This window comes from Xiphophorus couchianus, chromosome 22, assembly GCF_001444195.1.
Source record: "Xiphophorus couchianus chromosome 22, X_couchianus-1.0, whole genome shotgun sequence".
Taxonomy (NCBI): domain Eukaryota; kingdom Metazoa; phylum Chordata; class Actinopteri; order Cyprinodontiformes; family Poeciliidae; genus Xiphophorus; species Xiphophorus couchianus.
Window position 1 is genome coordinate 10,239,158 of NC_040249.1, and position 21,960 is coordinate 10,261,117.

Here is a 21,960-nt window from a genome sequence, read left to right on the forward strand (position 1 = left end):
CAATCACAAACTTAAATGTCTTTTACTAAGATAATAAATAATATGCAGAACATAAGTTTGAAGGGTAATAAAAAAAAATCAATCATTTTCAAAACTGTTTCTAAAGTATCTAAAAAAATGTGGCATGCATTTGTGGTCACCTCTCTGAGTCAATACTTTTCTGAAAGCCTTTTACAACATGTTTCATAGATAGTTTCTTTAATCTGAGTTGCAGATCTCTGAAGCCCACTCAGAGTTACGCAAATGATGGCCAAGTCTTAGCAGATAGTAAAATTATGGAGTGAAGTTCAGGTGGGCTCCATCTGCCATTTAGTTGACTTCTCGGGGCATTTGAACAGCAGAGTTTGTTTAGGGGTTACAGTAAAAAACCCTTTACAGGATTTATTTGCAAAAAAAAAAGAGTTAACCACATTCTCTTTTCTTCATCTACTTTGTAATTGTAAATTATAACTTTATAATTTATAATTAATTTTATTGTAATGATAAAATTACATTTGTAAGGCATTGTAAGCAGAAATATTTTAAACCATAAGTTTATTGAGTTATCCCTGATTGGTTTAAGTCTCCAATTTAGGCCAATGAATGTTGAAGGCGAAGAGAGACACGATCCTTTTCGTGTTTAGCCTGGCACCGCACCACATGGCTCACGACCACAAACTCATGTTCCTTTCCTTAAAAGAAGAAAAGAAGACGAGCTGATTTGTAGGGATCTCAGGTTTCGAATGCTGTCAGCTTCTGTCAGGGCAATCAGCAACTATCAGCCTCCCTTGAATGGCCCCGCAGCAGACGGTAAATATTATTGGCATCCTGACACCCTCTCGCCGCAGCGAAGTGTGTAAAATTGTTAATAAGGGACATGATGGGCCCGCTGTGTGCCGTCCTGAGAATGGAAAAAGCTCACTCTTGTTGGCAATTATCTAAATAACAGGATGAGGCGAGTGAGCACAGGTGATTTAAATCCTCAGCTGAGTGGTGGAGAGCTTTGTTTTGGCAGGAAGGAAGTGAAGGAAGGTCAGCGGGGTCGCATGGTAAATGCCGTCCTTGTGCTTTATTCATCTGTAAAACTTCTTATAAAACACGCAGAGATCCTTCTAGGCGTTGTTTGTTAAAATTACTGAAGATACAATTTATGTACAGTACAAGGTACTTTAATGCTTGAGGGCTATTCAGCGTTACATATAGTAGTAATCTCCAAGATAATAAAAAGCCAAGGCTAAAGGTTGTTGGAGGTGTCAGCTTTAAGTGTCGTTGCTTGTTTACTGAAATCCGCTGTGAGAAGTTATTTCAATGCATCCTTCTGAAAGTCTCAATGTGACACTGTGATAAGGCAGCCGCTGTTCTGCTCTTTGCATAGAGCAGGTTGGTCATTATTTCTGAAGGCATACTATCTCCAAGTTGCAGCAGGACGCTTTGATGGGAGAATAAAGTACATAATCGTAAATGTTTATGCTGGTATTTTTCACTGTATGATTACATTTTTATGGGCCGTGCTCTGATAGGGCTTGTTTTCCCTGCCACCGGCAGAGAAATGAGACTGGGGGCCCCGCGAGGCGGCATTTCTCCTCTGCTTTATGGCGAGGGAGGATGCCTTGAGGAGGGTCCTGCTCGGCCTCGTTCGGTAAACACACTGCCAAGCTAAATGGCTGATCAATCAATTTCAGTGGGATCGATCTGCATCAGTTCTGCTTGCATGCGCACACCCGGAGCCACTTTATTGTAAATCAATCATTTTGAAAACATCTCACAGAGGGGGCCTGTCCTCACTAACAAGCCATCAATTCCAGCTGCCTCGTGTAGCACCCCCTTATCAGGCCCACAAATCAGCCGCCACACTAACATCTGCTCCATTTTCATCGCATTCTCACCCCACCTCACTCTGTCTTTCAGACTTGCTCTGTCCTCTCCGCTTGCCGGATTTTGATGGTGTTGTCTGGCAAGAAGCGGACAGAAGAGGCTGAGAATCTTCACCACACCACTTAAGATAACCCAAGGGTAATAGTGTTTGCACATTTGAGAGAGAAATGAGGACAAATGCCAGGGTGGGTCATACGTTCTCCTCTTGAGCAGCTGTTTGACGTTGGAGTGTGAAATCGCACACTTCAGCTCAGGAGTATAAAGGAGGAGGAGGAGACCAGGGTTCAAAGATGTAAGAGATGTCCTCTGATATTTTCATTTTATTATTATTTTCTAACAGACAGGTCATTTCAGCATGTTTAAAGAATTCCTAATTAGATATGGCAGTTTTGGACATTGTAGAATAGCTTTTTAAAAGTGTACACACCTCTGTTTATATGGCGTAAAGAAAGGGAACCATGATTAATCATGTCAAAATTTTACCTGCAATGTAGCATGTGTTCAATTGCAAAACAAATCAGGTTTGAGAATAAAATGGATAATTAAATGCAATACACTAAAAGTATGACTTTGTTGCAAAACCTTTTGAGCCAATTTTAGCTCAAGAAAATTGAGCTAAAACAAGGTATAATTGTTGGATGCAATTATAACTTCAATTATAGTGAATTTGATTATCCAGAAGTAAAGTTCACCTGTTATAGTAGAATTTTCCTCATTTGTGTCCCTTAGGGTTAAAGAATAGTTGGCAGCATTGTTACATGGGATAAAAATTACCTAAAAGGCATCAGTCAGGAGAACTGTACTATTTCATATGCAAAGCTCTGAAGACAGTCATCGATGAGTTGAGAAAACAGGACAGAAGGATCATAACACTTAAAATGCTGTAGAAATTTCTATTAAAACTTTTGGGGCATGGCATGCTGTTTCTTTTTACCAGAGGTGGGTAGAGTAGCCAAAAAATGTCAAGTGGCATCAAGTCAAAATGTGGCTGACAAACTCCTACCTAAAAAGAATTAATGCAGAAATTGAAGCAAGGTGCTTAAACAAAGACTTAGTTTAATGGAGAGCAGTGGATTATTTAGCATTTTTTATTTTGCCATCCAATAGATTTGTTTTTCAGGTAAATATGGCTCACATATTTAAAACATTCACATTATGAATGTTATGTGAAACCTTTTGAAATGAAGAAATAATCACAGTCTCTGTTCTTTACATCACAATAAATAAAATTTTTAACAGAAGTAAGTAGACTTCTGGGAGTTACTGAAAGTACAAGCAGATTATTTGAGGCGCAAATCTGTTCTTGCCAACGTTAAATGTCCTTTAAATTTAGCGCTGTCTAATGATACTCTTATCTCTGCAGGCTTTGCTTTGACATGTTATTGCTCTAGCGTGGCAAAAAGAGGATTATTTCCTCAATGAATCATTTCCTTCTTGAATAACTGTATCTGTGGGCAGAATCCACATTAAGAAGCTAAGCATCCTGATGCATCCACATTCACAGAACTGATAGTGAGATACCTCCAGTGATGTCCTCTGCTCATCTGTGGTTGTTGTCTCCGTCCAGATATATGAGCCAGCGTGGACAGAATACTATTCCCACCCATCACCGAGCATGCCAACCTGATCGACAGCCTGACAGGTGAACGTGATGGAGCAGCTAATAGCATGTCAGCAAATATAAATCAACAATAATGCCAGAGCCAATGGAAAAGCGGATTGGTGGTGCAACTTGAATGGTGGGGTCAGCAACTTTTGGCATGGGGGAGCCGGTCAGAGGACTGATAAACTACAGTGAGCATTAATGTGAATCTGATACTCAAGGTCACTAACATCTCCTTCTCCAAATGTCTTCCTGCGCTATTTTTGCAGCACACACTATGTCCTGATATGACATGCAAACACACACAGGTAGTATGCATGATATTTCTCGTATTACCAAAATTCAGATTCAAGCCACTTAAAAACAGGCTTATACCCATACCAAATCCTAGTGTAATACCTCAGTACTGTCAATGTCATGCAGAGCCAGTTCAAGGTTGCATTAAGCCATAAGAAGATTTTTATTTGGGACACACTTCTTGCAAATCTTTTTTTTTTCTTTTTGCAAAAAGGTAATGTGGGCCACAAACAACACCAATACTTTCATTAGCTTTGTGTACAACTGGCAAAAACATTACACCTTTCCAGACTCTTGTCTCTATAGTTTTAATTCCAGTCTACTGCTGGATAGATGGGGATAATGGGAAATTAAAGGGAGTCTAGAAATACAAATGTTTCAACATTTTAATTTTTTTTTTTCCCCAGACTGTGTAGGAACCCTGAACTGTGCATCTCATCTGCCGTATGGATTAAAGACCCTGACAATATTTACTTACTTGAAATCTTGGCAGCTTTAGAGTCCAGTTAAAACACACATTACATTTTATTATTACATATACATACAGCTGTATTATTGAAAAATCACAAGTTCTGCTTTGGCTTTGTTTGATGCAATGTGTGACACATAGATAACTTGGCTTGTAAAATATTTCAGTGAAGGTTCCAGTTAATCCTTAGTGAACACAATTTATGTAAAAGGTTGTTCTCCTGACCACTTTGCTTTGAAAGATGTAAAATGTATTAATAGTGTTTCAGTCAGATGGGCGCTGCACTGCAGAGCACAACACTTGAGACAAGCAGATAACTGAATCTGTTTTACTAAGAACATTAATGTAAAGGTTCAGGAAAACTTTGGAAAATAATCTGATGGACCTATAAAACACGTTTGCAAGTCCTGCACATAAAAACAAGCTATCAATTTTTAAGCTGTTCCCTGGAGAGGGAGGCCCCTTATACTAACTAATTCAATCTGGTGGCAGCAAAAAACCGTCTGAGTTTGTGTTTGGAACTAGATGTTTACATACACTGAATAAAAGAATTCATACCCCTTTTTCCATAAATATATATATTCTGTGCACCAAATATACCTCCATACATATCTATTCATTTGCAAATGTTAGTAAATTACTATACTATGGTCCCTTCTGTGTAGAATAAAATGGTAAGAAAAAGTGAAATACATGAGGACGTTTCTGGTAAGAATAAAAGACAGAGATCCAAACCTTAGAACACAAATACATCCATTTTAATTTGAGAAAATACAAAAAGAAACCATGTACAATCTATGTACAAACTTTTTTGTACAAGACAGAATATTTATCAGCAGATTATATTTGACAGAGTCAGGTAGATCAACTCAGCACCATCAAATAATCCGTTTATCCTTCATATCTAAAACACATCCAAACTAATTAGAATGCTATGTCAGACTCCTGTATGCTGCAATGACAATATGTTAACAACTCCTACCTGGGATAATCAACAGTAATATTCTGAAATCTTCCTGAAATGATAAAAAGCAACATATATTTGGACAAAAGTGCTGAACGTAACTTTAATGTGTTATTAAGACTTGAGACCTCCCTCCATTCCCCATCTTATATATCATACCTAGTACAATGTCCTGCAAATAATTCATATCCATCTGTTACGGCTAAAAAAAATCTAAACAATAATACTGAAAATAAAACTAATGCAACATACTGCCACATTAACATATTCTTTGATCTCAGACTGAAGTTGAAAACCATGTGTGAAGTAACATCTACGGTCTTGTGTGTGAATCCTTCAGTCATCCATATCTCACTGTACACTGTGACAAGACCTGCAGCAGAGACAATATGCATGATTTGACCTCTGGGGGTTCTAACTCCTTCTACTCTCTGCTCCAACCTCCTGAATGCCACTTTTCGCTTTAGTGGGACTTAATTCTAGGCCCTTCTTCTGACCTACTGCACTGCCTGGCACTGTACTGGCATGGAGGCATTGGTGGCTTGGATGTTCTCCATGTCAGTACAAGACTGTTTCTCACAGTTGGGGGGGAGAAAAAAAACAAGCACTTGGACTTGACTGGATGACTGAAGGATGCTTGCTCAAACAAAAATTCATGGCACTTAAAAAAAAAGGTTTAGAGGTATACAATACAAAGACATTGTTAACAGTGCAGGAAGAAGACACATCTTAATCCACTTTTCATAACGCTGGTTTGAATGAGTTGCATGATGGGGGCTCAGGTAGAAAAGTCATTAAGTATATGGAAAATAAATTCATGTGTTGTCAGTTTGAAGCATTAAATGCCTTAAAGGTACCGTGTAAACAAATCAGAAGCAGTTGTGACAGTTTGTGACAGATAATGACAAGCTGACAAAATGGAATGTAAATCTCGGATTATAACAAAGTAAAACCCAGGAAAGCTAACAATGTTCTCTCTTTTGATAACCATTGCTGAATTGGTGCTACCTTCTACCTCAGATGTTTAACCACATCTTACTTTTCCTTAAATAGTCTCTGCATTCTTAAATAAAACCCAATATAATTTTTTTATTCTTAAATTTGTCAGTTCAGTTTGAGTCATTGTCACATTAATAATTTCTTAGCATTCAGGCTAGCAAATCTGCTATAAACATCCCAATTCTACAAATATTTTACTCACTTTTTTTTTTTAAGAAATCTATTTGCTACAATGTGTGACAATGATGTAATCACAGTTCCAAAAGTTCACTTCAGGACAATGTGTATGAAGCGCCATTATAGTTACACCCAATAGACAAACACTTAAGCTCGGATCATTTTGTTTGAGAAAGACGTGTGCTCTATATCATGGGTTGAGTTTACACAAACATATTTAGCACAATATATATTTTTTTCCATATTCCAAAAGGGCCTCCTATGTTTGGAGTTACTTTTCCTTTACAGTCTATAGAGAAGAGAATCACTGCAGTAAACAAACAGCATCTCCCAGGCATATTTATTTATTTTACTAAATTATTTTGTCTCATGAAAACACTAGCACACTGTGCTGTAATTTTCGCATCTTCTTTCCCCACACTAGAGACCTAATTTAGGTCAAACATGTCTCCTGAAGGTCAGTTAGTTCTGGCCTGGACACAGTGGGAGCAACTTCTTCTTCTTTGACTCTTCACTCCAGTTGCTGAATTCCGTCCCCCACCCCTCAAAAACATAGTTCACCTCCACCTACCCTTACACATGATTTCATAGACACAATGCACCTAAACTATGCGTAAGGTGAGCTCAAGTTCATTTCTGCATGCACTCAGTGGAGCCGAGCTGTGAGTTTTGTCTGCTCCGGAGCGATGCATTCTGTTAGAGGGTGCAGCGGGTGACGGAATTAAATAGTGAAAATAAATAGCGCTTTTTATTTCATAAACTCAATTGATATGTTAAAGATTCTGAATATTTATCTTCCAAAGCAATTCCTTCTAGATTATTTGTTAGAAAAATAAATATAAATCAGTTATGTTTATGGTATAAAATAAAGTTTAAATATAGAAATTCACCACCACATTTCTAGAAGGCTTAGTCCATAACAGCTGGATTTGGATCTACAGGCGTAAGCAGGCCGGCATTAAGAACACAAGCACATCTTCAGTGTACTTCAATGCTGTCTGTGGACTTGTTGCATTTCAGCCAACTATGGTTGAGCCTTACAGGATAGAGCACAGCTGGTTAACTCCTGAAACCTTTGAGGGATGTGACATCTAGATTGGCTGCAGAGAACATCCAAGCTCTTAACTGCCTCTGCGCCAACCTTGTGCCAGGCAGTGGCTCAGATCAGAGAAGGGCTATTGATGCCCACTATTATGCGCTATGTGGCATTTCCTGCTACAGAGACCAACTTTAGGGTGACACAAGAAAAAAAAAAAAACATTCAGAAAATGCAGTACTGTTCTTTTTGATCCCTAGTCTGCCGCAGATGCCACGGCGATATGTTTAGGAACGCCAATCAGCTGCCGTTCATGCTAGACCAACCATAGTTGGGGCTCTTTCATTTTACCTTTAATGCAACTTGACTAGTTGTAGATCCAAATCCTCTAGTTTTTATCATTGTTAGTAACTTTGCTTTAGTACTAAGATCATACATGCAGTTCCCTCCAGGTGCAGACCAGTGCATACATTCCAGTGAGGGTGGATGCTTTACACTGACACAGGAGATACAAGTGGCTGAGATGCACACTTTTACACACACAACTTAATGGATGATGCAAACACTATAGTGTTTGTGTTAACAGTGGCGGTTTTTGAAGTGGACCACGGCCCACTGCGCAGGGTAGCACACTGCATGGGGCATTCTGGCTTTTCTGTTTATTTGCACATCCAGTCAACATTTAGCAAATGCTACCAAGTTTTTTTGCGCAGTGTAAACAGAGTTAAAACACACATTAGAAATGTCTGATTATGTTAAATTAAAAACCAATTTCATCATTTTTGTTTGATCTCGACTGGATTTGTTGAAAATCCAAAATTCTTAGGCTGATCACACCTGAACAGTAAATTTCTATACTGGACAGAAATTCACTGAATACTGCTGAAATATTCTGTTCCATTTTCCTTCTATTCCTCTGAGGATTCAGACGAAGGGGCTTGCCTAGGGTACCATTTATATAGGAACCGCCACTGTGTGCTATAAACAGGGATTAGGCACACATTTGAGGTTGAATGTGAATCTCAGCCTCGGTATTTGACATATCTGCAGAAAACATATGGGTACAGAGTTGTCTTTCAAGAAAGCATGAACCTTCATTGCACCATTTTGAGTTAATAGATTTCTGCTTTGCAAGGTGATTATGTTCTGCAGGGCTGGAATGCTCTTGCTCAAAGTGACGATTCAAGGTAAATCTGCAAACCATAAGTAACATGATGGATAACAACCGAAGAACAAGATTAGTATGCATCCAAAGCCCAGCACCCCTTCTCCAAAGCCCAGCACCCCTTCCCTTTCTTTTCCTCCTCCTTCATTCCATCCATATGCAAATCTCCTCTGAGACAATTTACTGCTGAGGGGGTGGGGATGGGGGTGGGGGGTTGATGCTTCCAGTTGTTCTGTCAAAAGAAGCCTTTTTTTCTAGTTTTAGTGCAAATAGTAAACAGAAGCAGACAGAAGATATGATGACGATGAACCCAGCTGGTTTTTACGCAACGCATCTGGGTGGATCTTTGGGAGATGATATTGTCAGTTTATCGCTTGAATCCTCATTCTCCAATAACTCATCACCACCTTAATCCATGGTCTTATGAAGAAGTGAACTATTGCAAAGAATAACAGGAAGTACTTTTTTTTCTTGTCAATTCTTAAAATAATTCCAAAAAAGTGCTAGAGGGAAGGGGCTGTACAGTCCTTATTTGATTGTCATTATGTACATCTTTATGGATACATGTGTAAATTAAACAGAGTCCAAAGTATGGAATTAACATTTAGGGTATACACACAGGAGGTCCCTTCTTGTCCGTGTTTCTGTCCAACCCTTGACTGGAAGAAAGAGTGAAGAAAAATGTGTCAGTCTTCAATACCCCTGGGGGCATTATCATCCACTGGTGATCTCGGTTCGTCTCTTCAGACAGAGCGCACAGATGTCTGGCGAGTAAGCAAAGAAACCCTCATGCCTCTGTTCAGCATTCATCTTCAACTTCTCTGATTGGTGGAATCAGGCTACTAGTGGATTTGTATTGGTTGACTTGGTTGGCCATGTGAGTGCTCATGGGCTTGATCTGAATGTTCCTTGGGTAGGCATTTTCCGGTTCATCTGTAAACCATTTCTTTTCTAAAGAAAACAAGGCAGAAGAGGAAGAAAACTACAAGTTAGCTTGGAAACGTTTGCGACGTCAGGTTACTTACAACCAAAATGCCTCAGTTTAAGTGAGATCAGTATTGGCATGGCACTGTTTTGCAGTTAATCTCAAAGTGTAAGGCATATAAAACAATTGGAAGCCAATTTGAAGTTCACACAGTGGCATACATTTTCAATACATCTTCGAAAGCACATGTGAAAATATCCATTTCAGTTGGATAAAAGACAGTAATAATATAGTAGCTTTAGTGCTACAGAGTGAAACGTTTGGTTATGTGTACAGGCTTTAAGACATCTATCTTTAAAAGATTTTGGTTTCCACCAAAATATAGAACTAAGAATAATGTTTTAATTTATGTAGCAAACCTCTTGCTTCAAGAAGTTTAGGTTGTACCATTACAGAAATGTATGTATTGTTGTAGAATATTGAGGTAAATATAGTTGTTGCAGATTTTCCAAAGTTTTTATGTTGTTTCTATTGTCACATAGTCCTAATATGTCTGCGAGCTTTAACATATTGGTCACCAAGATCGACTTAAGATATCATAAGCAGCAACAAAAGTCCATCCAACTGTTTAAGAATACCAAAGCCTATCATATATTACATCCAAGAATGAAGATAATGCACACATTAATAATGTCATGAGGACTGTGATTCTAAATATTAGTATTGTTTGATATTAGTCAGACAGCTGGATGCAACAGTTTTAATTTTTGTTTTAATGCTGACCATGCCATTGAACAGTTAATTTATAGTTTAATGACCATCAATGTCTTATTGTGTATAGATTTTTTATATTTGCACTTAGGGTTGCCTACAATTATTGTAATTTTCCCCAGAATCTTATGTTTCTGGTTAAAATGTACAATATTTAATAGACTTTTAAAAGCATAATGCCAAAGTTAGTCCAAGCTCACATTTAGTGATGTAGTGGCCCTGAAGGTGTTTGCCACTACTTTCTGAGCACATGCCACTAAAGCAGAGAGACTGTTTCTAAATTGGGCATAGACAGGAAGAATTTAACCTTGTATTGTTTTTTGTGTGTTTTTTTGCATATAACTAGCTGGAAGCAAAAAGTAATAGTATACCGACACTGTGATTAGTTAATACGAAAGAAATCAATTGAGAAAAGCTAGTAGGAAGGGAAACTGTTTAAGCAAAATATAGTTTGGAATAGTGTTGCTTCTCAGGGTAAACTGCCCTATTTGTTTTAATAGGCTTCCTGCTCTAATGCAACCAATTAATATGGATAAACTGTGTCAATAGCTTCTACTAAGCCTTGCAAAAGCCCTTTGAAGCAGGGAAACCTGCTACACTTGCAAGATAGTTTGCCTTGAAGAGGTAGGCCCAGAAACACTGATCAACATAAGCTTATCATAATCGCAACTCTTTAATCTAAAATCAATTTGGAGTTCACAGATTTAGCAAAATAGTTATTGTTTTAGAAACACGTTTTCCATCTTTAAAAGAACATGAGTACATTTCTGAGGTGAGTGAGGAGTGTATTGCCAGTTGTCAGAAGTTTGTAAACCCTCACTCCTCACATATCCCTTTCAGGTTTAAGTTGTAACAACAAATTTTAACTTTGCTAGGTGGAGAAATGTGTCTGGGTGTGTGTGTTGGCTTGAATGTGTGAAGATTCATTTGTGAGGTGGGGTGTCTGTGTGTGCATCAGCAAGTTTAAGGCTGCAGGGCTGTGTGTTAGAGCACAGACATTTGATGTGTAGAATCGTGCCCGAGGTGAAGCAAGATGTCTGCCATCTCTCTCCGCAGTCTGCTGTTGATACGGTAACTTAGTGATGTCGCCTCTAACCAGCATATCAGGTGAACAGGGTTACAAGGAGGGAAGTTACAGACTCATATCCCCCTCTTTAATATAAACTTTAAATTGGTCACACCTCCCACTTCTCAGTGTGACCGATGGCACAGGGCTGGACACACTTTCTTTTAAATTCTGTGAAACGGTAAGTAAATTCACTACATCAGGGAGGGGGAGAAATAAATGAGTCTGACCTACATGCGAGTTAACATGTGAGTTTGCACAGTTGAAAAACTTGTTGCCACTCTGTGCTTTAATTAAACAGTTGCTAGGAAAAAAAACAACAGTATCTTACAACACTGCATGGGAACATATGTGTGACATCTTAAAGCCTGCTACAAGTCGTCTGACAGCATTCAAACAAGAGGGAAGATGCACAGACACACAGACCTCTCACACAATGCAAATCATCCCAAGTTCAAACAAATCATAAAAGGGGGCATGGAAAATAATGTTAAAAAGAATGCATTTCAGAGAAAAAGAATACTTAGATCATCAACTAAGGAAAATGCACAAAAAAGTGGGGAGGGTATTGTCTCAGCCTCATGCAATGTGGAGATGGGCCTGGTCATGGCAGATAGGAGGCAGGAGCAGCAGCAGACATTTTGCTTTCCACATGAAAGCAAAGCTTAAACTGAGGCATGGTTTGCTCAACATCTGGAGAAGAAAAATAAAGAAAGCAAACTCCCCTCGTCATAACAATATCCACAGGGGACATAGTTATGAAGCAGAACCCCAGGTAAAAGTTGCTAAGTCATGCAGAATCGTTAACTTGCATACCTTGGCCCATTCTATTCATCCTTGTTGCACTTCAGAAAAAGAGGTAAGTAATCTACTGTAAGTAAGTAATATTTACAGTCAATACACAACGGACAAAATTACCAACCACTCTATTTAAAGCTTGCATGTTGTTACTTCTGCATTTGGGTCAGTTTAATACATCTTAATTTCAAGATGTATTGAGAACATCTCATCTTCACTTTGGTAAATCCTGAGTGTAACCAAAACAAATCTGCATGCTTTTAGTATCTTGTGTCACGGTTTTAAAATTCATTTTTATATCTCAAGCATAATATTTTAAGGGGAGAAAGAGCGGAAAATGAATACGGCACCCTTCACAGTTATCTGCACCGTCTGACTTATGGCTTATAATAAATTAATAATTTCTCGCAGTAGAATAGACTCACAAATGTTTTTAGAAAATTCCAACATTTAACACTGAACATTTATTCAGTGAGGGGACAGAATCTCAATACCTGCCTGATCCAAGACATTGCAACTTGGATCAGAAGTTGCAATGTCTAATTTCGGTGTTGTCAGATATTTTGTGTTTTAAATTTAGGTTTTTGAGTTGCTGCTCCCCACTGAGGTAGATTACATGGCACATTAGGCTCATGATGAACTACTTTTAAATGTTTCCAGACGTTGCCAGTTTGCTGAATCTCCAAGTTTCTGTCCTCAGATATTTTTCCTGCCTTTGTCTTCTCCACTGGATAAATCTCATCTCATCCAAATCTCATCTCACTTTATTAACTCAAATTGGACCTGTAGACTTTTCTGTTGCTATTTTTGTCTTCAGTGGCGTTATGCACTGATGCCAAAGTTCGGCAGTCCAGACTGAACAATGTCGGAACACTCGGCAATGCTGCTGAGCAGCCTTTAGTTCAGACCCATGGCGATTTTTGTGCAGTCACAGCTGAAAAGACATGTGCAAGCAGGACATCCTACAAACGTTCAAAAAACTATTTGACACAAATCATACAGTTTAAAAGATAACTACACAAAATGAATGTAAACTTCTAAATGTGAAGTAAAAAAAAAAGGATTTAGGAAATTAAAAATAATTCTAGTTATACCAACTGACCGAATATATAAACATTTAATTCAAAATTATTGCTTTGTTTAAAACATGGCTATGTGTGATTTAATGCAGTGTATGTAAACATTTAGTTTCAACTATTAATTTAAAAACCCAGCAACAGATAAGGGAAGGTTTAGATACTCACCATTTCATAAGATCAACACATATATGCTTTACGTGAATCAGATGTTTTCTAGTCTTTCCATTTTTGAGATATGGTTTTTGAGTCACTTCATGTTTATGCTCCAGGGAAACTAAGGCCATAATGGACTACTAATAAAAAAATTGTGATGCTTTAACCAAATGTATAATCTGATTCATTTGCAAGTTACATTCATTTAAAAGAAACTGGTTAGGTCCAGATAATTTTGACAAAAGTACTGAAAACAAGCAAGATATGAAAACTTTGCTCAACTTTTTTTAATGTGAGATTATCCTACTTCAATGAAATATAAATTTTTTAAAGAGTTATTACACTTTTTTTACCAGGGATACTAATAAATGTGGAGGGTGCTGCAACAGAAGTAAGAATCCTATACTAAACTTGAAATAATTTTAGAACTGACTTATAAAAAGAATAGAAAATAAAAGCCTTGTTAAACACGGACATGCAAAAAAGCACAACAGATGCACCATGATTGAGAAAATATCAACACCGCTAATGGTGAATGATCTTATGAATAGTACTATATCTAAAAAGCAGATTTCCTTTATTCTCAGCATATCCCACTATACATCACGGAACACTACAACCATGATCTAGTCACTGATCATGTGAACAAATAACCACTAAACAACAACTACAAACGGCACAAATACACCAAGTTAGACATGAAACAGCTACACAGAACAGGTGGACCCAACAACATACTAAATGTTTGTTATGATGACATTTTTACTATAAGCTTGTTTCCAACAACAATCAGTGTCATCCAAGCAAGAAGTTAAATTATATGCTTTGCCAAGAATCAATAAGAAACAAGTGTGAACCGTTTTTCTAGCAGTTTTATTGATTTTATGGTTTTTTTTCCTGTTATGATCGCTATGATGTGAGAGTGAAAACTGCATGCAAATGGTTGTGAAGAAAAATAAAAACAGCACAAACCACACATTACATTGTCATCACAGCCTGCACACAAATACACACAGCTAAAATACACAGGTCATGTGTAAAACACTTAACATGCAGATCAACAGCACACAGTACACACAAGTGGCACCTACTTCTGTTTTTCCCTTGCCTCTCTGCTCTTACTGCTGCGGTTCTGCCGGTTGGAGGGAGGCACCGAGTGCACAGAGGAACTCTTTTTGCTGGAGGAATGGGAGGAGTGGGAAGAGTGGGATAAGCTTGTCCGTGACTGGCCAGCATTGTGGTCAAACTGCATGAGGCAGAAGATCAGGTCTGTGGGCACCAGTTCAAACTCGTACGGGGGGTTTGTGATCACATATCTGGCCAAAACGAGAAACATCGGAAAGGTTGATGCACGACTCATTTTATTCCCAATAATGATGAGCTTTGGTGAAGAGAAAGCTCCGACACTGTACCGTTTTGTGCACTGGCTTGGTGTGCCGAGATGAGCATCTCTTAATCTGTAGATCCCAAAACACAGCATGTTGTATGTTTTCAGGGCTTTACAGAACAAGTCACCGTAGCAGCCACCGTCCTGGTGAACAACAAAAGAAAAGTATGTTAGCTAATGAACTCCTTCATTATCAGTAAAATTAATCAGCTCTTTACTTGCTTTTTATTCCAAGTGAATGCCAACTTTTAGCACTAGAGACTGCAGCAATCAACAATGTTTGTGCACCAAGCCATAATGTATTCTAGAGGAAAAAAATCTGCAGAACTAGAAGCTCTGAATAACAATAAAACCTTGTAAAAACAGGTTGGAACCAATTCAACTTGGTGTTTCCTTTGCAGCACTCTTTGTCCTCTATCAAAGTGTTCTCCGCCCACTGAGGCCTGCTTTTTGTGATTACTGTTGCTCGCATAGGATTAAGGATTGCAACAAGCAGAGGCGACCAGATGTGTGCTGCTGGGTAATGCCAAAACGTTGTCATTTCCGCTCAAAGCATTTGCTTACCCCTAAGTCAGCAAACGGGCCGTCATACAGGGCCAGCTGGGCGACGCGACACCTGTCTCTGTTGGCCAGCGTCTGTGGCGTGCTGTAGCCTCCTCTGAGAGCGTTCTCCTCAGCCAGCAGGGCCTCCAGCTCTGGCGTGGCTCCTCCCGTGACTAGTGTCCGGATTAGTGTGAGGATGTTATCGTTGAAGTATGTCTGAGGGGGCACAGATGGGTTCTGTGTTAAAAAGAAAAACCTCCCCCAGTCACCACTAGAGGTGTGATATGAGAATGGAATAAACAGACAGCCAGTTATGTTGACCTTTACTATGTCTCCTTGCAAAGAAATTAAAAAGAAATGAGCTGATGACCCAGGGCAATAGTATTTTTCACCTCTATATTTTATTGACTGAAAACCTAAAAAATATTCCCTTGTGTTAAGTCTCACAACTGAGAAATAGTGAAAATATTTTTTTTAAAGAGCTTCCCTTTATTTTTTAGGCCACTCTTCGTAGCCCCTGATTCAATTTTGGGTCTTAAATATAAATTATATCTGATTCATATGCTCCATTTGAAAGCCTATTTTTTCTAGTACTCAGTCCAAAATACAACATGAACCCCCATTGAAGTTTGAAATTTTGGGCAACTTTGAGACAGACAGTGCTGTCCCACCTCTGTTTCTAAATGTTTTTCTTACCATGTAAAATATTTTCTGACTATATAAAATGGACTGAAAAGACCATAACATTTAATATCTAAAATTGATGAATTATGTGAAATGTAAACTTTTAGTATATTTTAAATTTGGAATAACTGATAAATGTACTACTTGGAAACATGTACAAGCAAATATTTAAAGATAATAGTCATAATTTAATGCTGCCAGATCATTTGTGTTGCTTGTTTCTATGATGTTATACATGTTACAAAAGAAATAATTGATCGTTTTTGGTGTCTGCCCTTATTGTCAGCGTCAGTACTGAAACATTGTGCAACAGATACAAATTGCAGACCCAGTGAGTAAAAGAAGGAAATAAGCCCAGCTTTAGAGTTTGTGCAACATGCAAATAGTCAAAGAACAATTTATCAGATATATTAGAGGATCATGGTCTTAAACTGAAAGTGGGTTCCGAGAACCGATCTTACCAAAGGCCCTATTGTTCAACCTGGCCAGCGGAGACTCTATTTAATTCATAAGTTAGTCAGATAGAAATGTTTGAGTTTACCTTTTAGAACATTATATACCTCAAAAAGTGGACAAGTATTTTCCACTTACCTACTATAAATCATAGAGCTGATATTTAGTTTTGTATAGCATAGCATGGATTAGCCTGAGTATATTTCTGAAAGTCCTTACCCATTCTTTAGCTTCAAACCTCTCAGATCTTCTACATAGCTCCTTTAAGCTGTTTTTAGATCAAGGTTCGTTGGTTAAGAAGGTCTTACCTTTAAAGAAAAGGCATAAAACCTTCCACTGATGGACAATGTGTGTTAATCAATTATTAATTCTGGCTCACATTGTGAGACTTTTTTGTTTTTCAAGCCTTCTCATAACATACAGCAGCCTTGATAAACCAAACCACTTTTACTTACTTTTTAAAAAGGACTTTTATGTAGTTTTTTTTAACCTAAATACAAATATTTCTCTGATTTCCTGGTGTCCATGGGCATTTTCCACACAAAAAAGCAAAAGTACTTAAATTGTCAGTACTCTAGTGTGAATGCTGTTCTACACACTGAGCAATATCTTCTTTTTCTTCTGGGAAACCAGTTAGACTGGCCTCTGTAGGTGTCTGGTTCACTTGTCCTTCAAGCTGTTCAGGCCCAGCTTTTTCCTTACGCCAAGACAGCCGATGTCACTCGACGGTGAGGCCAGAGTGGCAGCGCCTCTCTCTGGGCCCCTGACAGACCTGCAGAGCTTCATGATGGATGAGCAGTGTCCATTAGCCGGTTTCACCTCTGACCACTTCTAGACTACAGCTGATGCCTGTTTTACTCCCTGCGCAGCTCAGCACCTCTCGGCCCCCTAACCTCTCATTCAACTGGACGACTGCAGGAATTAAGTCATCACACCAGCAAATGGCGAGGGAAAGAATTACGGTTGGTCGTGAAATGGGGGGAAGAGGATTTACAGAAGACTTTCCTCCATCTCCTTCGCAATTTTATCTCCACTGAAGCGTTGCTGTTGTCAAAAGATAGAAGAGGGTTCATTTGGTTGTTATAACCAAGCTTGTGTCATCACTATTGCGATAACCTTCAACATTCATTTAGTGTTTAAAGATCTAATGAGGTTCTTGAAAATCAAATTTATGATAGTCATGTAAAAAAAATTGTTTTAGACATCAATAGAACTGGCAGGTGGATGTGATCAATGTGCTTAACTGACTCAATTACCAAAACTCTTAAATGTTACATAATGTTACATTTTTAATCCAAATTGTATTAATCTCCTTCCACAACATTATAGACACAAATAACTCACTAAGACAGTGTGGATTTCTTTAGGGTTTTGCCAATTTATAAAAAAATATATATATATAAAAAACAAAAACACATAAGTTTTCACAGCCGCTTTCTACTTTGTTGATCGACCTTTGGCAGCAATTATATTTTAATGTCCTTTTGAATATGATGCCTAGCAAACCCATCTTCAGGCAGTTTCTTCCATTCTTATACAGTTCTTCTCAAGCTCCTGTCAGGTTGAATGAGAAATATCTTTGCATCCATTTTCACATCTCTTCAGAGATGTTGATGCAACCATCCATCCATAATCCTTCCCCAGATTTGTGCCTCAAAACAAAACCTCCTGTCTCTGAGGTCTAGAGACAATTAGTTTGATTTCATGTTTGGTGTTTGACCTCTGATCTGCACTTTCAAGTGTGGATCTTATATAGTCAGGTGTGTACCTTTATAAATCAAGCCCTGTCAACTGAATTTATCACTGATGGACTCCATTTAGGCTGTAGAACCATCTCAAGGATGATAGGTGAAAACAGCTCGATTAACCTTCATCAAAATATTACTAAGTTAAGGCTATAAATACTTATGTAAATGTGATTGTTTCAGGTTTTTTTATTTTTAATAAATTTTCAAAAAAACTCAATGGAAATAGATGAATCTAATACAGCTGAGAATACGAGTGCAATGTAACAAAATGTGGAAAAAGCAAAGTGCTGTAATACTTTTCAGATGCACTGGAAGTGTCTAATATTACTACCTATAATGACTTTTTAAAATGTGTGTCACTTTGAAAGGGCTCTCAGAAAACTGTGTGCTCCAACATAAACTATGCAGTGAAATGTAAAATTACAGCAATTTTGCAGCATGATGAAAAGCTCACCGCACTCATCAGGGAGTCGAGTACACTGACGGCAAAGGCGGTGCCGCAGGCGAAGGGCTGAGTGAGGTACAGTTCCGTGTCTGGGTCGTCGTCATCGTCTTGGTCCAGGAACTGAACGTTCGAGTCATTCACTGAGAGACGGGAAGAAAAGCTGAGTTAGTTAAGGTCAAAGTGAAGGCCACACACGCCAGCATATCTGAGAGAAATGTATAATTTTAGTTTATCTTGGTTTTGAGTGTTGGGCAATAATGTAAAAGGAAAAGACTCAGGTACACATGTATCACTGTGTTGAAAATTGCGTTAATTTGTACAAAAGTGATGTTTTTCAATGGCCTAAACACTGTGCCCTGAATTAAAAGCCGTAGAAAAAAATTATCAAAACTAAATAAACAAAGACAAGGTGCAAAGCATCTTGTCTCTTTTTGCAGTAGCATAATCTCACATTTAAAAAAAATAGCTGCTAAATGATTTTTTTCAGGCTACAAAGTTTGGATGGATTGATGGGTGGACACTTAGATATAACTTTTAGACAATGTGAAATAGAAAAGCTTCAAAATTGTCTATTTGTTTTTCTTCCTCTCTTTTCACCTTCTTACTTATCAATATAAAGAATTAAATCAAAGTCCATTGAGAACTCAAATTCCCTTTAGCTAAACTGTACAAATAGGCAAAATTAAACTATTTTCTTGCATTTTCATTTCCTGTCTTATGAAGAAAAATACACATCACCCTTACTTTAGTAATATTAGTTTAGTAGTAGAAATATGTCACTGTGTCAGATCATATTTATACCCCAGGAAAACAAGAAATCATAAAATTACATTTCATTAATATTTTGATGAGCTTTAACAATTAAAGATTAAATAAAGTGTAAAGGGTTGAAGTTCAAATGGTGGTTAATGGTTTATATACTGTATATATATATATATATATACTGTATATATATATATATATATATATATATATGATGTATACACACACACATGAATAATGTTCTTTAGCTTACTTTCATTACCGTGAGATCATGCTGCCGCAACAAAAACATGAATTTATTTGAAACCATTTAACAAATCTCTATCAGTGGTTTCAGTAAATGTAAATGGGGCTGTATATTTAATTGTAGATTAGTGCTTGAATATGAAGGACTGTTTCCTTCACATAACATGCAGGACATTCTCACACACAGTTTCAGAAGTATTTCCTGTACATCATTTTCGTCATACACAGTAGTAACCATTGCAGAAGGACCCAATTTTAATGCATTACATTTTGTTGTTCTTCACAACACCACATGCGCAATATATCTTAAGCATTGTTGCTCTCTGTATTTCATTTAATCAAGAGTGATCAAATTTAGTAGGATGAGAATCTCTTTGCTGAAGAAAACTTCTCATCATGATTTACTGTAACTTCAACAATGGCTATTACGTCACATATGGACATCGTGCACTTATCAAATCATGCTTTGACTTTCAGAGTTTTCCTTGATGCATGTGTTTGTCACATCATCATTGTTTGAGAAACTTACATGTTTACCTGTTCCCTGAAATTCAAATTAAAGTCAGGTAACAACACAGTTTTGTCATCAGGTGCAAATGTGGTCTGCTAAGTGAAATGGTTCAGTGTGAATCACATCACAGAGTGTTTTGGATTTTAGGCTGAAGTATCAGCATTACAGGTCAATCACAATAAATTAGAATTTCAACTAAGAGTTGATTAGTTTCTTCAGTGATGTAAAGTTAGTTTGTACTTTAAAACAAAACATATACATTCATTGCATACAGATTTATATATCTTGATAATTTTGGCTTTTTTTAATGAAAGCCAAAAATATGTTCGTCCACTGTGTTTTATCATAAAATTTGGGCCGATATCCATGCATCCATTTTCTAACACCCTTGTCCCTAGTGGGGTTGGTAGGGGTGCTTGTGGCTATCTCCAGTTAACATTCTGGGCGAGAGGCGGGGTACATCTTGGACAGGTCGCCAGTCTGTTGCAGGGCAACACAGAGACAGACAGGACAAATAACCATGCACACACACACACACCTAGGGAGAATTTAGAGAGACCAATTTACCTAACAGTCGTGTTTTTGGACTGTGGGAGGAAGCCGGAGTACCCGGAGAAGAACCCATGCATGCACAGGGAGAACATGCAAACTCCGTGCAGAAAGACCCCGGGCCGAGAATCGTGCTGCAGGACCTTCTTGCTGCAAGGCAATAGTGCTACCAACTGTGCCTCTGTGCAGCCCTGGGCCAATATCAATATCCAATATTAGTATTGTTTCTATGGTGAATATATATCATATATATTTCAGATCCTTGCAACACTTTTACAAAAAAACCCCTCAACAACCACAACACTGACATTCCTTCTCATCTCCAGTTAAAAAGCCCACAGTCCTCCACCACATCATTATTACACATTTTCATTACATGCCAATGAAAACACCTCATAGCCAACCCCTTTCCCTTCCCTCAAAATGAACATACGCAAACGACAGCAAGATGGAAACGGATATCAGGTATTGATATCGGCCCAGTTTTACTTATGCTAGTTTGTACTTTACCAATGTCTTAAAAAGTGAATACAATTGGTCAATGCTAGTGGTAACCCTGATTTGTTGTGTATCCCTAGTCAATTTCTTTAAGATGTAGAGCTAAAATGTTAATCAAAGTGACAATGAATCAATTGGATATTGGTCAAAGAGCGACCGGTGGAATAGGGTAAGGGGTGGGGCAGCCCAGTGTACAAGAGTGTTTGGAAGAGGAACGGGAAGTGGAGTGGAGGTGCAGGGTAGCATGTCGCTATGAAAACAGCCAAAAGGACAGACCGCACGTGATCAAAGGGCTAGTGATGCATTGGAAACACACAAAAGGAGGGCAAAATCATTAAAAACATGGCCGTCAATTTCAACTAGAACAGAGAATAAAAATGTTTTTAAAGTGAAGCCATGGGAGCAACGAGGGCCTTGAGTGCAGCTAGATAAATCAAGACAAGCTGATGAGGAGCCAAGCAGTGGAACAAGGGATCTGACGGCAGCAGAGGACAAAGGCTCAGCTTACCCAGCTCTGTTATCATTTGTATGCTGGTTCCACTTTTACTTTCCTGACTGAGAGAAACCAATGGCAGTAGTTTGCCAGGTTTAGCTAATGGTGATGAGACAGTGCAGAGAGGGGGAGAGACGCCATTGTTATTGAAACACTTTCAAAGGCTTTTCTAAAAATAAAAAAAATTGTCAAAGTATTGTTGTGTCGACTCCAGAATTATGCTCATGGTTCTCCAGTGTCTCTGAATTAAAGTGCATACAAAGCCATAGGTGTCACAGCACTAAC

At 38.2% G+C, this 21,960-nt stretch overlaps 1 protein-coding gene across 27 annotated transcripts in view; it reads right to left on the reverse strand.

Moving 5' to 3' along the window:
• Nucleotides 1–4,959: 4,959 nt before the first annotated feature.
• The window catches only part of kcnma1a (potassium large conductance calcium-activated channel, subfamily M, alpha member 1a), a 166,008-nt gene continuing 149,007 nt past the window's right edge, over nucleotides 4,960–21,960 (reverse strand). For 16 of the 27 annotated variants that reach the window (XM_028006208.1, XM_028006207.1, XM_028006209.1 and 13 more), the window contains 7 exons: nucleotides 21,691–21,774; nucleotides 18,626–18,756; nucleotides 15,308–15,502; nucleotides 14,769–14,887; nucleotides 14,448–14,672; nucleotides 12,143–12,171; nucleotides 4,960–9,515 (listed from right to left, as the gene is read on the reverse strand). In XM_028006208.1, the coding sequence (XP_027862009.1) occupies nucleotides 9,364–9,515; nucleotides 12,143–12,171; nucleotides 14,448–14,672; nucleotides 14,769–14,887; nucleotides 15,308–15,502; nucleotides 18,626–18,756; nucleotides 21,691–21,774 (935 nt within the window). In that variant the 3' untranslated portion in view covers nucleotides 4,960–9,363. The remainder of the gene's footprint in view (nucleotides 9,516–12,142; nucleotides 12,172–14,447; nucleotides 14,673–14,768; nucleotides 14,888–15,307; nucleotides 15,503–18,625; nucleotides 18,757–21,690; nucleotides 21,775–21,960) is intronic. The other 11 variants (XM_028006210.1, XM_028006218.1, XM_028006221.1 and 8 more) reach the window with 3 other exon arrangements.